Source organism: Grammomys surdaster, unplaced genomic scaffold (assembly GCF_004785775.1).
Source record: "Grammomys surdaster isolate TR1022 unplaced genomic scaffold, NIH_TR_1.0 259, whole genome shotgun sequence".
Taxonomy (NCBI): Eukaryota; Metazoa; Chordata; class Mammalia; order Rodentia; family Muridae; genus Grammomys; species Grammomys surdaster.
This window is the reverse complement of record NW_021604700.1, coordinates 935,529-955,447: the sequence shown is the minus strand read 5'-3', so window position 1 is coordinate 955,447 and position 19,919 is coordinate 935,529. Positions and strand designations below refer to the sequence as shown.

General features: G+C 37.9%; 2 protein-coding genes across 4 annotated transcripts in view; one reads left to right on the top strand and one right to left on the bottom strand.

The window, feature by feature from the left end:
• Tpr (translocated promoter region, nuclear basket protein) overlaps positions 1 to 5,441 on the bottom strand; it is a 54,984-nt gene extending 49,543 nt beyond the window's left edge. Inside the window, exons 1-3 of the mRNA XM_028775728.1 lie at positions 5,266 to 5,441; positions 4,631 to 4,927; positions 2,823 to 2,927 (exon numbers count right to left, since the gene is read on the bottom strand). Coding sequence (XP_028631561.1) covers positions 2,823 to 2,927; positions 4,631 to 4,927; positions 5,266 to 5,335 — 472 coding nt within the window. The 5' untranslated portion in view covers positions 5,336 to 5,441. The remainder of the gene's footprint in view (positions 1 to 2,822; positions 2,928 to 4,630; positions 4,928 to 5,265) is intronic.
• A 15-nt stretch (positions 5,442 to 5,456) lies between these two features.
• Positions 5,457 to 19,919, top strand: part of Odr4 (odr-4 GPCR localization factor homolog) — a 30,982-nt gene continuing 16,519 nt past the window's right edge. The window contains exons 1-9 of one of the 3 annotated variants that reach the window (XM_028775730.1): positions 5,457 to 5,585; positions 7,551 to 7,671; positions 9,623 to 9,757; positions 13,177 to 13,272; positions 15,165 to 15,271; positions 16,579 to 16,615; positions 17,271 to 17,411; positions 18,093 to 18,188; positions 19,106 to 19,171. In XM_028775730.1, the coding sequence (XP_028631563.1) occupies positions 7,573 to 7,671; positions 9,623 to 9,757; positions 13,177 to 13,272; positions 15,165 to 15,271; positions 16,579 to 16,615; positions 17,271 to 17,411; positions 18,093 to 18,188; positions 19,106 to 19,171 (777 nt within the window). In that variant the 5' untranslated portion in view covers positions 5,457 to 5,585; positions 7,551 to 7,572. Of the gene's footprint in view, positions 5,673 to 7,550; positions 7,672 to 9,622; positions 9,758 to 13,176; positions 13,273 to 15,164; positions 15,272 to 16,578; positions 16,616 to 17,270; positions 17,412 to 18,092; positions 18,189 to 19,105; positions 19,172 to 19,919 lie in introns of those variants that run through there. The other 2 variants (XM_028775731.1, XM_028775732.1) reach the window with 2 other exon arrangements.

The window sequence follows — 19,919 nt, the reverse complement described above, 5'->3', positions numbered from 1 at the left end:
CATAATGTGATTTGAACTACATAAAATGTATTTATTAGTGTGAGGGGGAATTCGAGGGTGGGGAGATGGGAGTGTGGGGAGGTAGGTGGGGCCACATCCTCACAGAAGCAGGAGGAGAGGGGATAGGATAGGGGGTTCCTGGGTGGGAGGGAGGGAAATGGGATAAGGGGAGAACATCTGAAATGTAATATCTAATAAAAAAATAACTGAAAAAAATAAAAATACATTCATTATATATTATAATAAACATCTACAGTTCCATGTTTTTTTATCACTAAGAATCATGCCTCTCACATACAAAAAAATGTTTGTGCTCTTATACTTATGTTTATCTTCCTGTATTCTACTTGAATCATTAGAATACAGTTATATAAGAAAAATATACATCTGAAAATTTCTTCCATGAACGCATCTAAAGCCAGACATAGAAGTTCACATTTATAATCCCAGCACTTGGAAGGCAGAGTAGCTACAAGGATAGCTACAGCCTAGTCTACAGAGTGAGTTTGGGCCCCTCAGGTTAACCCAGTTAGACCTTGCTTCAAAGAGGAAACAAGCAAATCCTACATTATGTACAAGCAATTTAAAAGATTTCTTTTCATTTATTATGTGCATACATGTGTGCCTGTGTTAAGTAGAAGCCATGTGTGTACAGTTGTCCAAGGGAATCACAAAGTTTTAGATGCCCAGGAGCTAGAATTTTAGAAGGTTGTGGGCTTGTCAGTTACTTGATGTAGGAGCTGGGAACTGAACTTGGGTCCTGGAGAGCAGTAAGTGCTCTTAAATCACTTGAGCCATCTCCCCAGTTCCTATGCACAGGTAATTTAACAGAATTAAAAAAACTCTATCACTGTAAAGGAATACCAACCTGTTACTCTAGATTTTTTATTTTGTTTTACTTACTATTTTCTGTAATTGTGTACACAGACACACACACTTCAAGTACAACTGTCCTCCATAAGAAGGAATCCTTTTTGTCTACATTCACTCATATCTTCACTTATACCTCATAAAGGAAGTAATCCGAGCCATTCTCCTAATGTTCTTTAGCAACATTTTTGGGCAAGCCTTATTATGCTTTGTTAAAGAAAAGCAATGTATAGGCTGTGAACCACAGATGTGTGTGTGTGTGTTATATACAGATTTTTCTTTAAATGCTAGTGCATCAAAAGTAGCTGAAGGAGTTATAAACCAAACAGCTACAAAAAAGTTGAAGTTTATTTAACCACTTGATTATGAGCTTCTTGTATTCCTTTTTGATGAAATCAAATCAAATAAAAAAAAATTTAAGCTATATTTAAAAAAGCCTTTCCCTTAAGTTTTTTTCTGCCATAAGAAAAGTAGAAAAGGTGGCATTCTTCTATGAAGGTCACAGACTTTACCTAAACGCTTTCTTAGGAGTCAGGCTTCATAAAGGAAATATACTGGACTCGTAGTTATAAAAGTTATTACAAGAAATAATGAAATCAGTAGGTTTTAATTTTTTGTTTTTGTTTTTTCAAGACAGGGTTTCTCTCTGTGTAGCTCTGGCTGTCCTGGAACTCACTCTGTAGACCAGGCTGGCCTCGAACTCAGAAACCCACCTGCCTCTGCCTCCCAAGTGCTGGGATTAAAGGCGTGAGCCACCACCGCCCAGCTCTAAATTTTTATTATGAAAACAAATCACCATTTAAATCTTCTTAGCTGCTTCAATCGAAGTATCTTTGATGTGTAAAGCTATGTAAATACATGTGCTTCTGACAACTTTCATCCTTTTTAAAAAAGCCTAGCCATCTGTGAACGGCACGTGTGGCAAGAACACTTTTATTACCAGCAGAATTAGAAACCAGGTTTTCAGACTGTGACAGCCAATGTCCTTACCACGGCTTTACTGAGTGAAGAACAAATGATAGGAACACAAACTACAGCGGCTCCTGAGGAACCTCCTGAGCATTCTCCCATCGTGCAAGTAGATGCTCAGAGTGTTAGTTTTAGGGAGAGAGAAGGCACTGAGAAGGCATGGCCTGAATGTCTTTACTCAGAGGACAGTGAAGGAAAGCTTAGGCTCTCTCAGAGAGAGCAGTGTGTTCTTTTAAGGTTCCTGTGAGGAAGTAGTGAGTGGGAAGTGTGGGCCCAAGGTCTGTTGACACTATTAAATTAGACTAAAACCACTATGCTTTTGTGGTTTGGGCTGAGGAAGGTGTTTAGAAGGCCCCAAACATTTAGGATGAGGAAATTATATGACTTGTGAGATGTAAAAGTGGTCTGTGTTTTCTATTAACAAATGAGACTCGGGAGCTGGATGCTGGGGTAAAAGTCTGCAAGCTCAGAGAGGCAGAGAAAGCACCCTGCCAAAGTCCCAGAATGAACGCCCCTCTCATGATATCTCAAAAAAAAAAAAAAACCCAAAACCAAACAAACAAAAAACCCTCCTTTAAACCTAATGTTCCTCCCTTCTACATGCTAACTTCCTCTTACTCTTTTTTTCTTAATAATCCCAAGTTTACTTCCTGTCAACTGGTTGCTTGCTTCGCCTGTTTACAATATTCACTCAAACAGAAAGCTACTCACATTAAAAGTGTATGCCATGGCTGAGCCACACTACAACTAAAACCAGGTTTTTCTAGTAAATAACACAATTTTGGAGTCCATAGTGTGATCAGTCTACCTCTGGGCCTGAAGGCAGGAGAGCTAGGTGTTTCTTACCTTGTTGTGACCTTGTTTAGGGCTTTGCTACCTGGAAAGTCTGTTTCCAGGAGGGGCAGGCTCCCTGCCTATGCGATTTTCACAAAGGTGTAACTGGGCATCCAAGAACAGTTATAAAGATATAATCAAATACTTACTCAGCTTCTCAAGCTCCAGCCTCAAGTTCTGACACTCCCGGGTTTCATTAACAAGCCTCTCCTGACTCTGGGACAGCCTCTTCTCTATCTCAAAGTATTGTTGTTCTACAAAAGATAAGTCCAAGCACTAAGAATAACATCACGAACACATGCCCTTGAAAGCAATATTAATACCACTATTTACTTCTAATACTGACTGCAAAACTTAAGATCCAATACTGGAAAATGTAATCTCAATAAACAGCTTAAACATTGAAAAGGACTGTCTCATTATTCTCAACTGGCAGATAACAAAAGACAACATGGCCGAAAAGGAGATTCATAAATTAATTTCATGTAGGCAGGCAGCAATGTCATATCTTGGTATTTACTCCAGACTTCAGGAAATTGATAAACTTTTAAATATAAGTTATTTAATAAATAAAAAAATACTTTAAAAGTACATTGCGCCAGGCAGCGGTGGCGCACGCCTTTAATCCCAGAACTTGGGAGGCAGAGTCAGGCGGATTTCTGAGTTTGAGGCCAGCCTGGTCTACAGAGTAAGTTCCAGGACAGCCAGGGCTATACAGAGAAACCCTGTCTCGAAAAACCAAAAAGTACATTGCTTTAAAAGGTTTAATGTAAAAATAATTTAAATTATACCTACATAAATTTCTGTAAAAATAAACCTGCAGACTTCCCACTGCATTTATCTACTTCATCCCAGTATCGGGACACATAAATCACTCAGTTTTGACTGTGTGTAAATTAATAAACAGAATACAGTGTATTATACAAATTTCTTAGAATCACAAAATAACTGGATATTTTTACTCATCAACTTTGCTTAACAGCGACACTTTATTGAAGAAAAAGAGTAAATCAGGTGGAAACTTCTAACCAATTTATCAAAATACAGACTCCATTCCCTCAATGATAAACTAAAAAATGTAACAAAAAATTCTGTTTTATAAATCACTATTTTCTTTCTTCCAAGGATATTCAAGCTACTAAGTCCATAACTTTCTTATATAAAAGCAACTCCAAGAACTTACAAGCATATCTTTTTATTATATATTTCCTATCAAGTCTCAACGCTCTGAGAGAAACACCATATATCCAACTCAAATAGCCCAATTTCACTGATTTTTCTTTTCTTTTTTTTTGGTTTTTCGAGACAGGGTTTCTCTGTGTATCCCTGGCTGTCCTGGAACTCACGCTGTAGACCAGGCTGGCCTCGAACTCAGAAATCCGCCTGCCTCTGCCTCCCAAGTGCTGGGATTAAAGGCGTGCGCCACCACCGCCCGGCTTCACTGCTTTTTCTAGTGCTGTCTTTTTGTATACAAATTCATCTTTGCGACCATGTACTTTATTATCAAGACCACGAACGAGGCATCGAAGAGGTGAAATGGGTAAAGGCTTATAAATCCAGGCAAGTAGAAAATAAGGGGGGAATTAATGTCATTTAACGTACAACCAAACAGAATTAGATTAGGTTTGCACAGTCCTAAAAATCTGGTTCAAATTGGCCCAAATTCTCCACAGTTTCTGTCGGTGGGCCCGTGTTAGGAATTCCCACATAAAGCCCACGCTAAGTAAAAGGAAAACAAGATGAACGAAGGTGGATTTCGACCTGGGAGGTTCCCTCCCCCCACCCCACCCCCACCCCTTTAAAAAAAATCACACAGCGAGGAGAAAAGAGAAGGCCTATACTGCATATGGAGCCTGAGAAGATGCTACCTGCACACCTCACAGGGGAGAGTGCAAGCGTGCAGAGAGGAAGGTCGAGCCACAGTTCCAAAGGAGAGCGCGAAGAGCTCCTCACTTACCACTCTCCACCTTAAATTTCTCGTGCCGCCCCTTCAGGCAGTCGATCTCGGACTGCTGTTCAGCCAGGAACTTCTCAAGTTTGTTCTGGGTAGACTTAGGTAGCTTGTTCAGCTCCGGGCGCTCCAGCACTTGCTGCAACACCGCCGCCATGTCGGCCGGGGTCGTGGCAGCAGCGACTGAAGGAGAAGCGAAGGAGCAAGGAGAAGTACGGAGCCCAAACGCCTGAGCCGCTCCGTCCGCTGCCTCACTCGCAGCCTCCCGCGCGCCTGCCCGCCGAAGACTCCCGCGGCGGGACCCTGGGAAATAGAGTCCCGCGTTAGACGTAGGAAGGGCCGCGCCTCCGCGCCCTCTATGCGCACGCAGCCGCCGGAAGCTATGCACGCTGGGAACGCGAGTTCACAGCAGCCTCTGCTCCAGTTCTTTTGGTTTCACTGGTTTCCAGACCCAAAGGCTCTTGGGAAACGTAGTGTATTTTTCACCCGTTTCCGCTAGCTCAGCCCGCACCTCCCGTTCCACTTCCTTCTTTCCCGCCGCCCGAGGCTCCCCTCCAATGGCTGTGAGGAGTGTCCACGCGGTGGCGCTATATAAGTACTCAGCAACCCTCGTCCTTCCCCGAGGAGCAAGACGACCTTACCGTCAAAACTCCGCGATGTCATGAGTACTCCTCTGTGGCCACTTCTAGAAACTGAGCCACTAGAGGGCATGGATCACGGCAGGGCGTCTCGACAGGCTCTGGGCTACCGCCACGATCTCAATGGTGCCCCGAAAGGGGCGGGGTGCAGGCCTCACTCGCTGTGATAGAAGAGCTGCGGAGATGGGTGCGGACGACTAGCGTCATCAGTCTGCGCCCGTTGGTGCCGAGACCCAGGTTTGGAGTAGGAAGTGTCTACTGTCGCTTTCTGATGAAATCATTGGCTGTGGAAGTGGGACCTGAGTGGCACCTGGCCTTTGAAGGTAGCTACTTGTACCCTAACCCGAGTTCTCTTGCTGACAGAAGGTTCGAGGGACTTTTTTTGCCACATGTGTACATTTTCAGAACAAGTGAGTCAGCCAAGGACTGTGTGCTCACTCGGGCACCAACAGCTTCCTTTTCAGGGGGGAGAAAAGAAAGGATATAGGGAACATATGGAACAGTCACTCTGATGCACACTCAAGCGTTCTGAGGAGATTAGCCTACGTCAAACCTCGTACCTACTACATGCTTTTGTGGGTGTGAAGTACTTAATGATTTGCTGCGAATTAAAGTAGTCTGGTTAATATTTTAAACAAAGAAATCAAGACTTTTGTTGTTTATGTAGTAAGAGGACATTGCTTACAAATGTCTGATGTTGACGTTTTAAATAGGAAAACATTTTAAGACAGTTTTATTGAGACATTTGTCGTTTTGCTACAGTAACAGAACTATGTTTGTTTCCAGATCACGATTCAGCAGTATCAGTATGTACTTTGTTTCATGGCTGGTTATTTTTCTGGAAGAATTTGTTAACACTTGATTGGAAATAAGGATAGCACATGCCTGTGATCTCAGCTACTGGTATCTCAGCTACTGGGATTAAGAGGTGGGAGGGTTATCATTCCAGGACAGCCTGTGTTAGTAGTCAGGCTCTGACTTAACGAAGGGGGTGGGAGGGATTAAGTTAGTAGGGATATTATATTAGTTTCTGTTCACAAGCTGAAGAAGAGAACAGGAGGTGTTCCTTGCAGCAATTTAATTGAAGGACCTAGTGTTCCTTGCCAGCGTGAGCAATTTAAATTCCACCTTTCCCACTCACTAGTTTGTCATTTTGAGGAGTTATTTAACATTTTCTTTTGATTTCTTTATGTATAAAACAGAGATGGCAAGAATAGTGCTTACTTTGCAGGAATTTGTGTTAAATATCAGTAGCTGTGAAGTACTTTAAAAAAATGTCCCATATAGAACAGAAGCAATATAGATAATTGTCATTGTATTACCGTCTACCTAAGTGGCTGTTATCATGAATTGTCTCATAGCAGCGGCCATACTACTCACATTTGTGTCTTCCCACCTCACACAATTTGTAGAAAATAGTAATTTTACAGTAGACATTGGGTAAACAAACTTGAGTCTCTCTACCTCTTAACGAACTAATTAGAAATTCAGCTCTTGTATTTTAGAAATGAGAACATCGAAGTTCAATAAATTATTGAAGAGGATGCAGCTAAGGGGCAGATCTAAAATAAGAAATTAGATGTGGTGATTAATGGTTTCATTATTTCCTTATCCCAAGAGTGAGAAATAACTTTGCTTTCTCATGGCTAATTGGTAATTATGATATTTGTTATTGTTGGTTTGTTTTCTTTCTGTGTCTTTTGAGGTAGGGTTTCACTATTTAGATCAGATTGTCCCAGAATCAATATATAGCTTTGGCTGAACTCCAGCTCAAGGCATTAAGTCTGCTTCAGCATCTGGGGTGCTGGAGTTCCAGGCTTGCAGCACCATATCTGGCTGGGACTCTTATCCCTTCCTTCCTTTCTTTTCCGAAAGGATTTTTGGGTTTATTATCATTTGGTAGGTATATCTGTGTGAGTATGCTACATGTGTGCAGACATGAGGAGTGGGGGGTCAGAGTTGCTGGAGCTGCAGCTGAAGGCATTTGTGCACCACTGGACTTGGATGCTGAGAACTGAACTCAAGCTCTGTGGAAGGCAGCAAGCATTCCTAACCATTAAGCCATCCCTCCGGCCCCCAGGGAGTTGTTTCTTACAGCACTGTACTAAGAATTCCGAAGCTACATTTCAGTTGTACAAAAAAAGAATGCCCTATTTAGTAAATGATCACTGCAAGACGTAGAACAGTTTTGGGATTGGGCCACTTTTTGGTTCTATTGCCTGTCCACCAATGGTATAACATCACAAATTTCCTCCCCAGAATGCTAACTTTTATTTCTTGTAATTTAGGCTGTTTAATTGGCTGTCAATAATGGGAAGAACCTACATTGTAGAAGAGACTGTTGGTCAGTATCTTTCAAGTATTAGCCTCCAGGGAAAACCTTTTGTCTCTGGTCTTTTGATAGGACAGGTATGTATATGTCTGCTACACTGCAGATTGATAAAAACAAATTACTCATTAGTTTCAATTAAATATACCATTTACTAGTAAATTCAAAGTTGTGATGTGGAAGAAACATAATCTTAAAAAGTTAACCTAAAGTGTATCTTTGAGTGAATATTTGAAAGAGTAGGAAACATGGCCAAAGCTTAAATAAGTATGATCATTTTTCCTTTTGGTACTTTGAAAGTAACTTATAATGTCAAAAGGTCACAATTTAAGCATTCACTGACCAGATGATTCACATTTTTCATTCTTTGTGTTTTGGACCGGATATACAGCTCAGTTGGTCCAATATACGTAAATAACACCCTAAGTTTCATCCCCTGAGTTACTGGTTGTGGTGGTTGTGGTCAAAGTCAGGATCAGTTCTTTCCAAGTTCTTGGCTTCTTATCCAAATAATTGAAAATAAGGACACACATTTGCAAATGTGACAAGATAACTTTGTAAGGAGCAAAGCAGGAATCCAGATTCACTGCAGGCCACTCGAGGGAGATAAGTGTCCAAATTATATTTGTGGCTTAGTTTTATGGGGTTCAAAAGATGAGCATTCTGGCCTCGAAGAATGTCGGTTTCGTGGTTGGGTGGTTGCCTATTTTGGTTGCTAGGTTATAAAGTCTGATATTCATTTTCCCAAAAGTACCTGTCCTTCCTCATAATCCACTTGATAAATTCAATTTAATGCATAGGTATAAGATTTTTTTTCTGAAATGTTCACTTGATGGACAGTGTATCTAACTGCACACACACTTAAAACCATTTTAGGCTCATTGGACATTTTTGTTTCTTCTTATGTTGAGAATACACTTAAATAGAAACTAGCTAATGTAATTCTTCCCAAGGACAAGGAAATCTATATTGTTGCTTAGAGATGGAAGAAATATGTAGCTTGATGCAGATAGGGCCTGAAGGGGGGAGGCTGCTAGGAGAGAGGTCTTTGTGCATGGTTACTGCAGGTTAAGGGACTAGGCTACAAAGTATATTATAAAAGGGGACAGGTTTGCAATGACCCAAGTGAAATGGGGTCCCAGCCCTAAGAGACACCTCTTTAATCAAGCAATACACTCTTTTATATAAGTTTGAAAATGATTTTCTGGAAATAATACTTATTTCAAGATGATGCTAATGATCACTAGAGAGTTTCAGGTCATATTTGGAGAGAACGCCATTCTAATGTAAGAGTATGAGCTTTATTAGCTAATTTAGGGGAGTCATGCTGTAATGAAAAACAACTTTGAATTTTGTTCTGAATCCCCTTTGTTCTTTTGATGCATCAGTGTAATTTTTTTCAATTATTAAAATCCAAGTAAAATAAACAAGGTCATTTGTCACTTTGTAAATGAGATTTTTGTGTTTGCTAAACATCCAATCCATCTAAATTACAGAGAAAATAAGTAAAATTATTAAAATATTGACTAAGCATATTATATTTTAGTTATGTCAGTTCACTTACACATTCATCATCGACAACAACAACAACAACAAAATTTTGTTGCACAATTTTGTATAGCCTTGACCAGCCTCCAATTCTTTGTGGTCCAGGATGAGCTTGAACTACTGTTTGTACTTCCTGAATGTGCTAGATTGCATCTGTATGCCATCATGCCTGGTTGACTTGGTTCTGGTGATTGATACCAGAGCCTTATACGTGTTAGACAATCATTGTACCAACTGAATTACACCCACTGTTCTAGAATCTAGTGGTCTAAAGACCACTCTGTAATTTATATTATGGATGTCCAAGTAAATAGTTGCTATTACGTACATTAAAGATAGATAACATATGAAAGACTAAAATCAGTACCCAAGAGTAGAATATTAACAGTATAAATTGTGTAAATACTGTTTAGTTTTTGCATGATGTATCTAACTCTTCAGTGAGCTATAACTGAAATAAGCTTTTACAATTTGTTTTTAAAGTGTTCTTCACAAAAGGATTATGTGATTCTTGCCACTAGAACACCACCCAAAGAAGAACAAAATGACAACCTCAAACATCCGAGAGCTAAGTTGGATAATTTGGATGAAGAATGGGCCACAGAACATGCCAGCCAGGTAATATGATCTCATTATAAACAAAAGAAAAACAAATGTTTCCTGGGTCACAAGACTAAAATTTTAAGAGTATTTTTCCTTAAATTCATGCCACTGATTAAAACAGTTTTAGAGAAGGCTCTGAACATGGATGGTTCTTAGGAATTTGTTAATTGAAGAAGTCAGAGAACACATTCAATACATCAAGGGCAATACAATGTGAGTAAATGACACAGACACAATACTAGGAAAAGAGCAAGCAGTTGGGCCGTTTGGTAGTTGAAACACAGAGCATGTAGCAAAATGTAATTAAATACAAGGCTTGTTTATGAGTGGCTTTGGAATGTAGTCCTAAGAAGTACACTTGGTAGACAAAAGCCCAGTGGTATGGGCAGGCAGTCATGATTTTTAGAGATGCAGCCTTAAAAAAAGTATATGTATGTGGCCACCAGTAAATCTGTCAGGCTCCATTGTATGAGCCCACACCTGTGAGTATATGGGCAGTACAAATTGGACTCACTGTGTTACTTAAAAATATATATAATATAAAAGAAGGAGAGGTTGTCTTAATTAGGTTTCATCGTTGTTAAGAAACACAGTGACCAAGGCAACTTTTATAAAGAAAAACCTTTAGTTGGGGCTGGCTCACAGTCTCAGAGGTTTAGTCCATTATTGTCATGGTGAGGGTCATGGTAGGTATGGTGCTGGAGAAGAAGCTGAGAGTTCTACATCTGGATCGTCTGGAGTCTGTGTATCACACTGTGCAGAGCTTGAGCAAGAGACCTCAAAGCCCACCCTCACAGTGACAGACTTCTTCCAGCGAAGCCATACCTACTCCAACATGACCACGATTCCTAACAGTGCCACTCGCCATGCATGGGCCAAGCATTTAAACACAAGTCTATGGGGGCCATATCTATTCAAACCACCACAAGTGGCATGTAAGTAGGAAGAGTGTAGAGTATTGGGACTGGATCTGGGAAGAGTGGGGGATGAATATTATCAGAGATACTGCATACAATTCTCAGAGTATTAATAAAAGTATTATATTAAGAAATACAGTGATAAACTTTTACATCTACCTATTTTTATTAAAAAAGTTAAAGCAATCAATTTGCCAGTAATTTATAAGATAATATTGATATTGGCACAGTATTCATGGAGAGTAGAGTCTGGAGACAGAAGAGAAACTGTATATCTAAAGCAGTAGTCCAATGAGAGTGTTAGCCTAAACTGGATTCTGAGCTTTATGAGGGCAAGAGTTACATTTCTTGTATTTATGACTGTAATCCGAGAGCCTAGCATAGCATTTCCATGGTTTATAATGTGACTTATGAAATACTTAATTAAAAATGTGTGAATAAATTGGCTTAAACTTCATTAGTAATTTCAGAAAAAGAGTCATGAAAATTCAGTGACTAAGTGGATTGTCAGTAAAGAAACTTAGAAAAGACAAATAGCCAAGGACGGCTGAGATTCTGGCTGAGATTTTTCCCTTGGGTGTTTGTGAGGACAACACTGCTGTTATGAGAGGAGGAAATGGACTTAGGGGTTGCTGAAAAACTAATAAATATGATAACTCATTTAAAAATATTTCTTGAATGAGTTGTAACATAGAATAATACTAAAGATTATTAAAATAAGATAAAAGTAGAAATGCTGTATTTCCTTTTCAACTTAAAAGCATAATGATGCATAAATGTTATATATTTGTGGTTGGGAAATAGTATACAATCATAAAAAATTCTAAGAGATAATACTATTATCTTTTTGTTTTTTATTTTTTATTTTTATTTTTTGGCTTTTTCGAGACAGGGTTTCTCTGTGTAGCCCTGGCTGTCCTGGAACTCACTCTGTAGACCAGGCTAGCCTCGAACTCTTGAACTCAGAAATCCGCTTGCCTCTGCCTCTCAAGTGCTGGGATTAAAGGCGTGTGCCACCACCGCCCGGCCATACTATTATCTTTTAAAGAAGGTATTATTTTAATAACCATTGGTATATATAAATATTGTTCTATTTTAAATTTACTTTTGCAGTCTTATAATTTTTTTCCTTTTTTCATGTGTTTGTAGTGTGCATGCATGCTTATGTATGTACTTATTTGCATATGTGTAAGTGGAGGCTCAAGGTTTAAAAAAGTAATCTTCCTTACTCACTCTGCCATGTTATTCTTTGAGGCAGTCTCAGTTAAGCCCAGAGCTTAGTGATACAGCTTGTTTTGCTACCCAGCTTGCTCTAGGGAATCCTGTCTTCAAGGGATTGAAGGATTCCATCCTTCTCCTGGAATTACAGGCTAGTTCACATGGCACCCAACATTTACATGGGATCTTGGGATTTGAACTCCAGTCTTTTTGCTTGTGCAGCAAGTGCTTGAGCCACTGAGCAACCTCCACCTTCCCTATGAAATCTGACGTGTCCTGTATAATTTATATGCAAATACATGCAGCATGAATATACATATATATATATAATGCTACATGTAGTTGATATTTTTACCTCTAGAAAGAGTTGACTTTGTATTGATTTTTAAAGCTATATAGGTTCCCCATGATAAATATGGGAACTTTGTTATACTTGTCATGGTGATTAAATGGAATTTATGAGCTAACATAGTGCTGATATAGTAAAAGGTAGGCTTTAATATCTAATTTTCTAAGGTTTAACTTTGTGATTGTTCACTTATACCAATAGTCTATTTATAAAACCTAGCAGAAGTGCTTGTTACTGAATGTGTGACAGAGAAAAATGTGTAGTTTTAAAACTAGCCACAATCATGTGAAGGGAAAAAATAAATAGAGGGCAGATTACTATATGCATATCAAAGACTATATGATTTTACAGGGCAATCCTATGGAAGTTCAATGATCAAAGTACCAGGGAAGACATCTTCAGGTTGACTTTGAAGTTACCTCACTGAATTCAGATGTAGGAGTGTAAAAGAAGTCAATTTAGGCTGAGGAAAAAGCCTGAGGAACGGCATAGAATTAAAAAGCCTAAGGGCCATATGTTGTGAACAGGGATTACCTCTGAATGATGCTTGAATGTTTCAGAGAAAGTAGATCAACAGTGTCTCTGAACATCACATTGGCCAGATTCTGGGAAGATTAAAATCTCAGTCTAAGGTAAAATATTTATTTTGCAAAGAGTTGGAAGACCATTGAAAAAATTTCAGAAGCTAACTTTACAGATCTTAAGAGAAAGGATTGATGCACCTAATCAAGTTATCAAATTGTTTATAAAGTGATTTTAAGCTATAGAGTTGAGGGTGCTCAGGGAAGGGTTATGCATATAGTATACTCCAGTGTTTCCGCTGCCTCTGCCTGGATTGATCCTGTATGTATAATTGGTCCTGGATAGGTATTTGCTGATTTAAAGTTTACTGTATCAAATAGGAAAGACTGGCATGTTTCTGATAGCTAATACTGTCTTTTTATCTCTAGGTGTCCAGAATGCTCCCTGGAGGACTTGTGGTTCTTGGAATATTTATTATCACAACTTTAGAACTAGCAGATGACTTTCAAAATGCCCTGCGCAGAGTAAGTACAGTGTAGCAAAAACTCTTCATGACATCAAAGTTACCTACTTTACTTAATTATATGCATATGTGTTGATCTTAGGCACATGTATATTGGTGTTCCATAATTCTTTATGCCAGAATTATGCGTAAATAGCTTGTTGTATCTATTTGCTGACAGATCTTTTGTGTAATAAATCTAAATATTAAAGCTATATGTTTTGAAATAATGGTTAAGGTTTATTTATTACACATGTACATATGCTGGGGTGAAGGTCATGCGCCTACCATGGTGATCTTGTGGAGGTCAGAGGATGACAACTTTTCAGATTCAGTAATCTCCCATCTTTCATAGATTCCAGGGATTGAACTCAGGCTGTCTCGCTTCCCCGGCAAGTGCTGAGCTATCTTACTGGCCCTTAAAACAGTTTTTCAGAAGATGATATCATAACATTATATAACAAGTCAGAATGGTTTAACTGGTTTACTTGTGTAATAACTTTTTTTACAGACCTTCCTTCCACTCACTAGGAAGTGATTGCAGTAACATAAAGTTGTACTAGTCACATCTTTTGAAGCTCTGTGATTAATATATAAACAACAGTCACACACTTATTCTTTACTCCTGGACAGAGTGCATATCTTGCATCTCTTATATTTTTTTGCTTTGCTGCTATATAAGAAAATCAGGTAGTGTAATCCAGGAGTAAAAGTCCCAAGCTGTTTTCTCTGCATACTCAAGATCCGCACACGCTTTCCTTGTGAGCAAGAGGGACCTTGTACCATTCAGAAGCACAAAGCTGGCTTGGGGGTGGGGGGAATTTAAAAAATGTACACCTAGGGCCGCCGGTGCTGTGGATACCTCCATATTTGTAACCTCTGCTTCGGATATTTCACCCTTGTCTTTGAAAGTTTTTGCTCTGGAAGAAAAGGATGCATTTCCTCCCTGGCCAGTTTTCAGTTTTTTGTACTCTTCCATTTTAAGTAAATTTGCCTTTTTCCGATGCTCATCATTTTTGACAGTTTGGAATACATTTTGAATCTCTGCATATGCTGCATAGTTTTCTCTCTCAACCTAAAATCACCTGGGAGGAAGTCTTACTGAAGCGTTGTCTAGATCAGATTGTCCCATGCACGGCTGTGGGAGGTTATCTTGCTTGTTAATTGCTGTGCAGTCTCAGCCATTGTGAGTAGCACATTCCCAAGTAGGCTTCCAGTATATGTTCTCTCTTCACTGTTTTCAGACAGACGGTTTTGCCTGCATAATGAGACTCTCTCAATTAAAAATAAAAATAGAAAAGAAATAGTGTATCTTAAGAAATACTGCAAGAAATAACTTTATAAAATGTATTGGTCGTTATATAATACTTTCATAGAGCAATTTCTATGATATCAGGAAACTGTGGGACTCCTGATTGGTTGTTTTTAGCCTATAGACCATAAGAAGTAGATAATAAATTAGACTCCCTCCACACAGTATTGTAAGAATGCTTGGAGCCATATTCATGACCTTCTAACTTCCAAGGCCATGTTTTATAGTTAATATTTCTGACACAAATTAGGTAACTATTCTGATTTTTTTCTCCTATTTTTAACTCCTTTCATGGTTTGTTTGTGAAATTTAAAAAGAAATGCTGACTGGGCATGTGGTTAAAATGTCACTTATTCCATTTATAACAAATCAAGTTTGTATTCTATATTTCATATAAATAATAGTTGCTCAAAGTTAATTTATCATGTCCAGTTTACTATTAATTATAGGAAATTATGTTTTTTACTTATAACTCAATTTTATGTGAATTATTTTGTGAAGTCACAAATGGTTAATATATCATATAGTCCATGAAATTGTCACTGTCTTTTTCCATATCTTTCATTTTGCAATGAATTCATGTATATTTTTCTGTCTTTCAGCTAGTATTTTCTATGGAAAAATCTATGAGTAGAAAAAGACTATGGAATGTCACAGAGGACGAGGTCTCAGAACGAGTGACACTTCACATTTGCTCTTCTACAAAGAAGTATCTTTTATTTAGTGTTTATGGTTGATATTTGTGGTTCTGACTGGTAATACTGGGTTGTTGATGAGCCCACACCACCCACAGTGTACCCTGCAAGGAAGCAGCTTTTCCTCTTCTCCCCACAAAATCATGTGCTATGCAAATCACATACCCACAGTTCTTTCCTTAAATTTATTTTAATCATTCTCATGAAGAAAAGACTATTAAGTGTGTCTTTAAAGAACACATTGTTGCTAATCAGTGGTGGCCCATGTGCTTATTCCCTACTTGGGAGGCAGAGGCAGGTGGATTTCTGTAAGTTTGAGGCTGGGAGTGAGTTCCAGGACAGCCATGGCTACACAGTGAAACCCTACTTCCAAAAATCAGAAACAACAAAAACAACAAACTCACATCGTTATGGATTAGGGCTGCTGATAATGATATTAATAGTAATAATGGCTATTAATCATAGGCTGAGTTAGGTAAAGTTTGATAGAGAAAGGATTTAGGATTCTGATTTCTTTGCCAGCTCTCTGTCCATGTATAGTTTTCACTGTAGGTTCTTCTCAGAGACAAGCTAAAGCAGCTAAGGTTTTTGTTATGTTATTATAATTTTCACCCTCATTTCTTAAAGCTAAAATGTGCAATTTGAAGCACCCAGAATTGGGCTGGGTAGTGTAGAAATTCTTATGCCTTTGTATGTCACGTGGCTTCCTTAGACTCTGTCCTCTGTAGCTCCTCAGGATAGACAGTCACTAAAGAAGAGACACAGCCCAAAGATCCTCTACATTAGGACTTGGAGAAGACAAAATCCAAAAAGAAACTTTTACTGCAGAAGATGTGTGTTTAATACAATTTGACACTTGCCTGCAAAGTATCAGAACCCAGTAAATCAGTGCATATAAGTTCTTATAGGCATAAATGTTCTTTACGCCTATAAGAACAAATGTTTTTGGGCTTGATCCCATCCAGATAGCACTCCTTTATGCTACATAGCGCATACTGGAGCAAGAACCCAAAGGTACTTCTTTTCATTTATTATGGTTAGCAGTATTTATAAGCAGAAGGAAATTTGTGTTTTGGTTGCTTTTTTAAGCACCATAAGTACTATAGTCAGCAATTAATATACATACATAATACATAAATACTTATTTACATAAATGTATACTTAAATATCTATATGCCTTTTATATATATATATATGCTTTTTAAGTATATGACATACTGTAATTTGTAGGCACTTGGAGGTAGGTACCATTTTTAGTTTTTGGATTATATTTTATTATCAAGAATTCTTTTGGAATAATTTATGACCTTAATTAGTAAAGAATATCTTGTCGAACTTATGATGTTCATGATCCAAAGGTAAGCAAAACCACTCTTGAAAGATTTTTTTCTGTTTTAAAAGTAAAAATTCATCTTTGTATTTAGTTTTACCAATTTCGAGTGCATCACTTCTTTTCAGTGTGTATGACCACTTGCAATTTTTTGCTTTGTTTTGTTAATCTCCTGGTTTATGTTTGAGAAGCTGTGGTAAAGGCGACTGAGGAGTTTGTGTAGCTGCAATGCATAGTCAGCCAGCTCCCAGTGTGGTTCAGAAACCAGACCAGCATTTGCTTAAAAGCAGTGTGAAAATAACTGAGCACGGAGAGCACAGCCATCTGAGGGCAGCTCGGTGAGCACTTGCTGTAACCAGCATCTTTACAGTGGATTGTCCAGGCCACCAGGGAAGTGGGTACCTAGAGCACCGGTTAGAATGTTCCACAGCTTTCTGATCCCTTTTCTACCTACCCCTTGAGGGTGGCCAAGATTGTCAAGCTTGTATGAAAGTACTAAATTAATGCATGATCACTTTATTACTTCTGTTTCCCTTAAATCAGGGAATTTGGTCAACAGTTCAGGATTTTAGCTTGTTTGAGTTATTGATTTTATACCTTACATTATTTTCTTAATGCATGTGTTTTTCCTAAGCCATATCATGGTTTGTTTGTTTTTTTTTTTTACCTCTTTCCTGATAAAGAGTTCGTCAAGACCTGCAGATTGGAAGTATCAGAGTCGAGTGTCTGCCTCATGGCTGTCTTTAGATTGTACTGTTCACGTTAACATTCACATCCCACTGTCGGCTACTTCTGTCAGTTACAGTCTGGAAAAAAACACAAAGGTATCAATGTAAAATATGTTTTCTTCAGTGATGGCTGAGCGGGCGCTCTGCTGTTAATCTGGCTGTGACATTTAGGATCCTCAAAACTTGTACTCTAATTTAAATGATTGTTGTTATCTGCATAAAGAACTTGTTACTCTGGCTGGATTAGGAAATTTTTTAGCATAAATAATATCATAATACTAGTATCTTTAGCATAGCAGGAGCTTAATAAATATCTGCTAATCAGCATGTGTAGAGTTTAATTATGTCCATAGATCTAACGATGACCTTCTGTTGACCCTGATTCATTTTGCCTTTCTGTTTTCATTCCTTTGTTTTTCTCCATCTCTCTTTTGTGTATATCTAATTTCTCTTCTTTACTACTGCTTTATGATGCACAGTTCTCATATGTCTGCTTTTTAAAAGATCAAAGGCACTACTGGATTTTATTTCTATGCTCATGTACTTAAGACTTTGAAGTTTATGGTACACATTTTAGGAAAAGATCAGAAAATTTATTAAATATGGATAAGGTGCTAAATGATTAGGACTGTGTTTTAATTTATGATACTGGATTTAGACATTGTGTTATTGACACTTGAACATTTTCAAGATTTCAGTGTAGTAGGTGGAGAATCATACAGTCTAGGAGGCTTGTTTAGGATAACTATATCTGAAAGATTTTGTGTCATTTTCAAGAGTGGACTTACACGCTGGGCCAAGCAAATAGAAAATGCTGTTTATCTGATTAATGGACAAGTTAAAGGCAACGATTGTGACCTATTAGAAGGACAGGTGAGTTAAGTAAAACATTGTCTTATTTACAAAATAATTCTTTTAAGGAAAAATAGATTTATCTTTAGTCCTTGTTTTCATTAAAATCGGTCTCGCTTATTCATTTCTAGGATCTTTTGTTTTTAATATATATATTTTCATGCAGGGTCTCTCTGTAGCCCTGGCCTGAGACTCACAAAGGTCTGCTTGCCTCTGCCTCCCAAGTCCTGGGATTACAGGTGACCATCACCATCCTGAGCACTAGTATCTTTTAAAGTAAAGGGCAAAAGTTTCTCCCAGAAAGTGGCAGGAAGAGGCAGGAAGAGGTAAACTTAAGGTACTGAATCCTGGAACTAGGAATGTCATCTGCATCTAAAGTCTATCTAATCTCCAAATTTTAAAAGCTTATTCAAAACTAAATACCATCTATAATTCTGTATGGAAGGCTCTACTAGGGTCTCTCAAATACCTTTGACCTAAGTGAAGGTGATCTTTCCTGTAAAGCCGGGATCTGCAAACTGGAAAAAGACAAATGGTAACTGCTTTGGGTTTAGAAGACAGGTCTTCTTGTGTAGCTATTCATCTCTGCTGTTGTCCCATGAAGTAACCTTAGATAAAGAAGAATGATCTGTTACAGTAAACTGTTCCAATAACTATTTACAGAGAAAGGTGGGAATGTGAGTTTGACCTGCAGAAAATACTTTACTAATCTCAAATCTAGAAAAAATAAAGTAGAGAATAATTTTTAAGAATAATTGATTGATACAGAATATATAATACAATGTGTCTATAAAAAAAGCAACTTTAAAATTATTAAGATATTTTCTCCCTGCTATTTAGAAAATGTAGCCCGCATAGAAAATGTAGTATAGTTCCTAAATTGTTCTTTATTTTTCATATGCAATCTTAACACTCTGTCTTTCACTTGTATTTTTTAGAAAAAAAGTAGAGGAAATACGCAAGCAACTGCTCATTCTTTTGATGTCCGAGTGCTAACACAGTTGGTAAATATTTTTAAGATCACTTATTTAAAATAAATTATTTCATCAAACATAATGAAATAGTGGGAATATAATTATATGAATTAAAAAATATAGAAAGATGTGAAGCTATATAAAACATTCAATTATAAGAAAATTACTCCCAAGAAGCATTGCTCTGATTAAACCATTTTGAGCCCTTTTGTCTCAAGGCTATTAAAGCAGGTAGGTAACAACTTTAAAAGCATATACAGAATCACATGAGTGTCTATGTATGTATTTAAATTTTTGAGCTGTTGATTTGATAAAGTTAGAATTCTTAGAAACTTAAAAGATGTTATGTGTTGATGTACTGAGAGTTGTCATATACTTAAAGTATATCTTTATCTTATACTCTAATTTGATGAAAATCTCCAAAGGGGGACTGGAACAGTGGCTCAGTGTTTCACAGCATTAGTTATTTTTGCAGAGAGTGGTTTGATTCCCAGCACCCGCATGGTAGCTCATAACTGTCCATAACTCTAGTTCCAGGGAATCCAGTGTCCTGTGACCTCCATGTGTACTAGGCACACACATGGTACATAGACATACATGTAGACAAAACACTTACACTCAAAAAATAACATAAATCTGAAAATACTCCCACATATTAATTAGCAGATTTCATTTTTTTCTTCATGAGGTTTTAAAATTATACATCTATTTGGAAATTTAAAGTTGGCTATATTAAACAAACTGAATTAAATAAAAATCACTTAAATTAAAACCATTT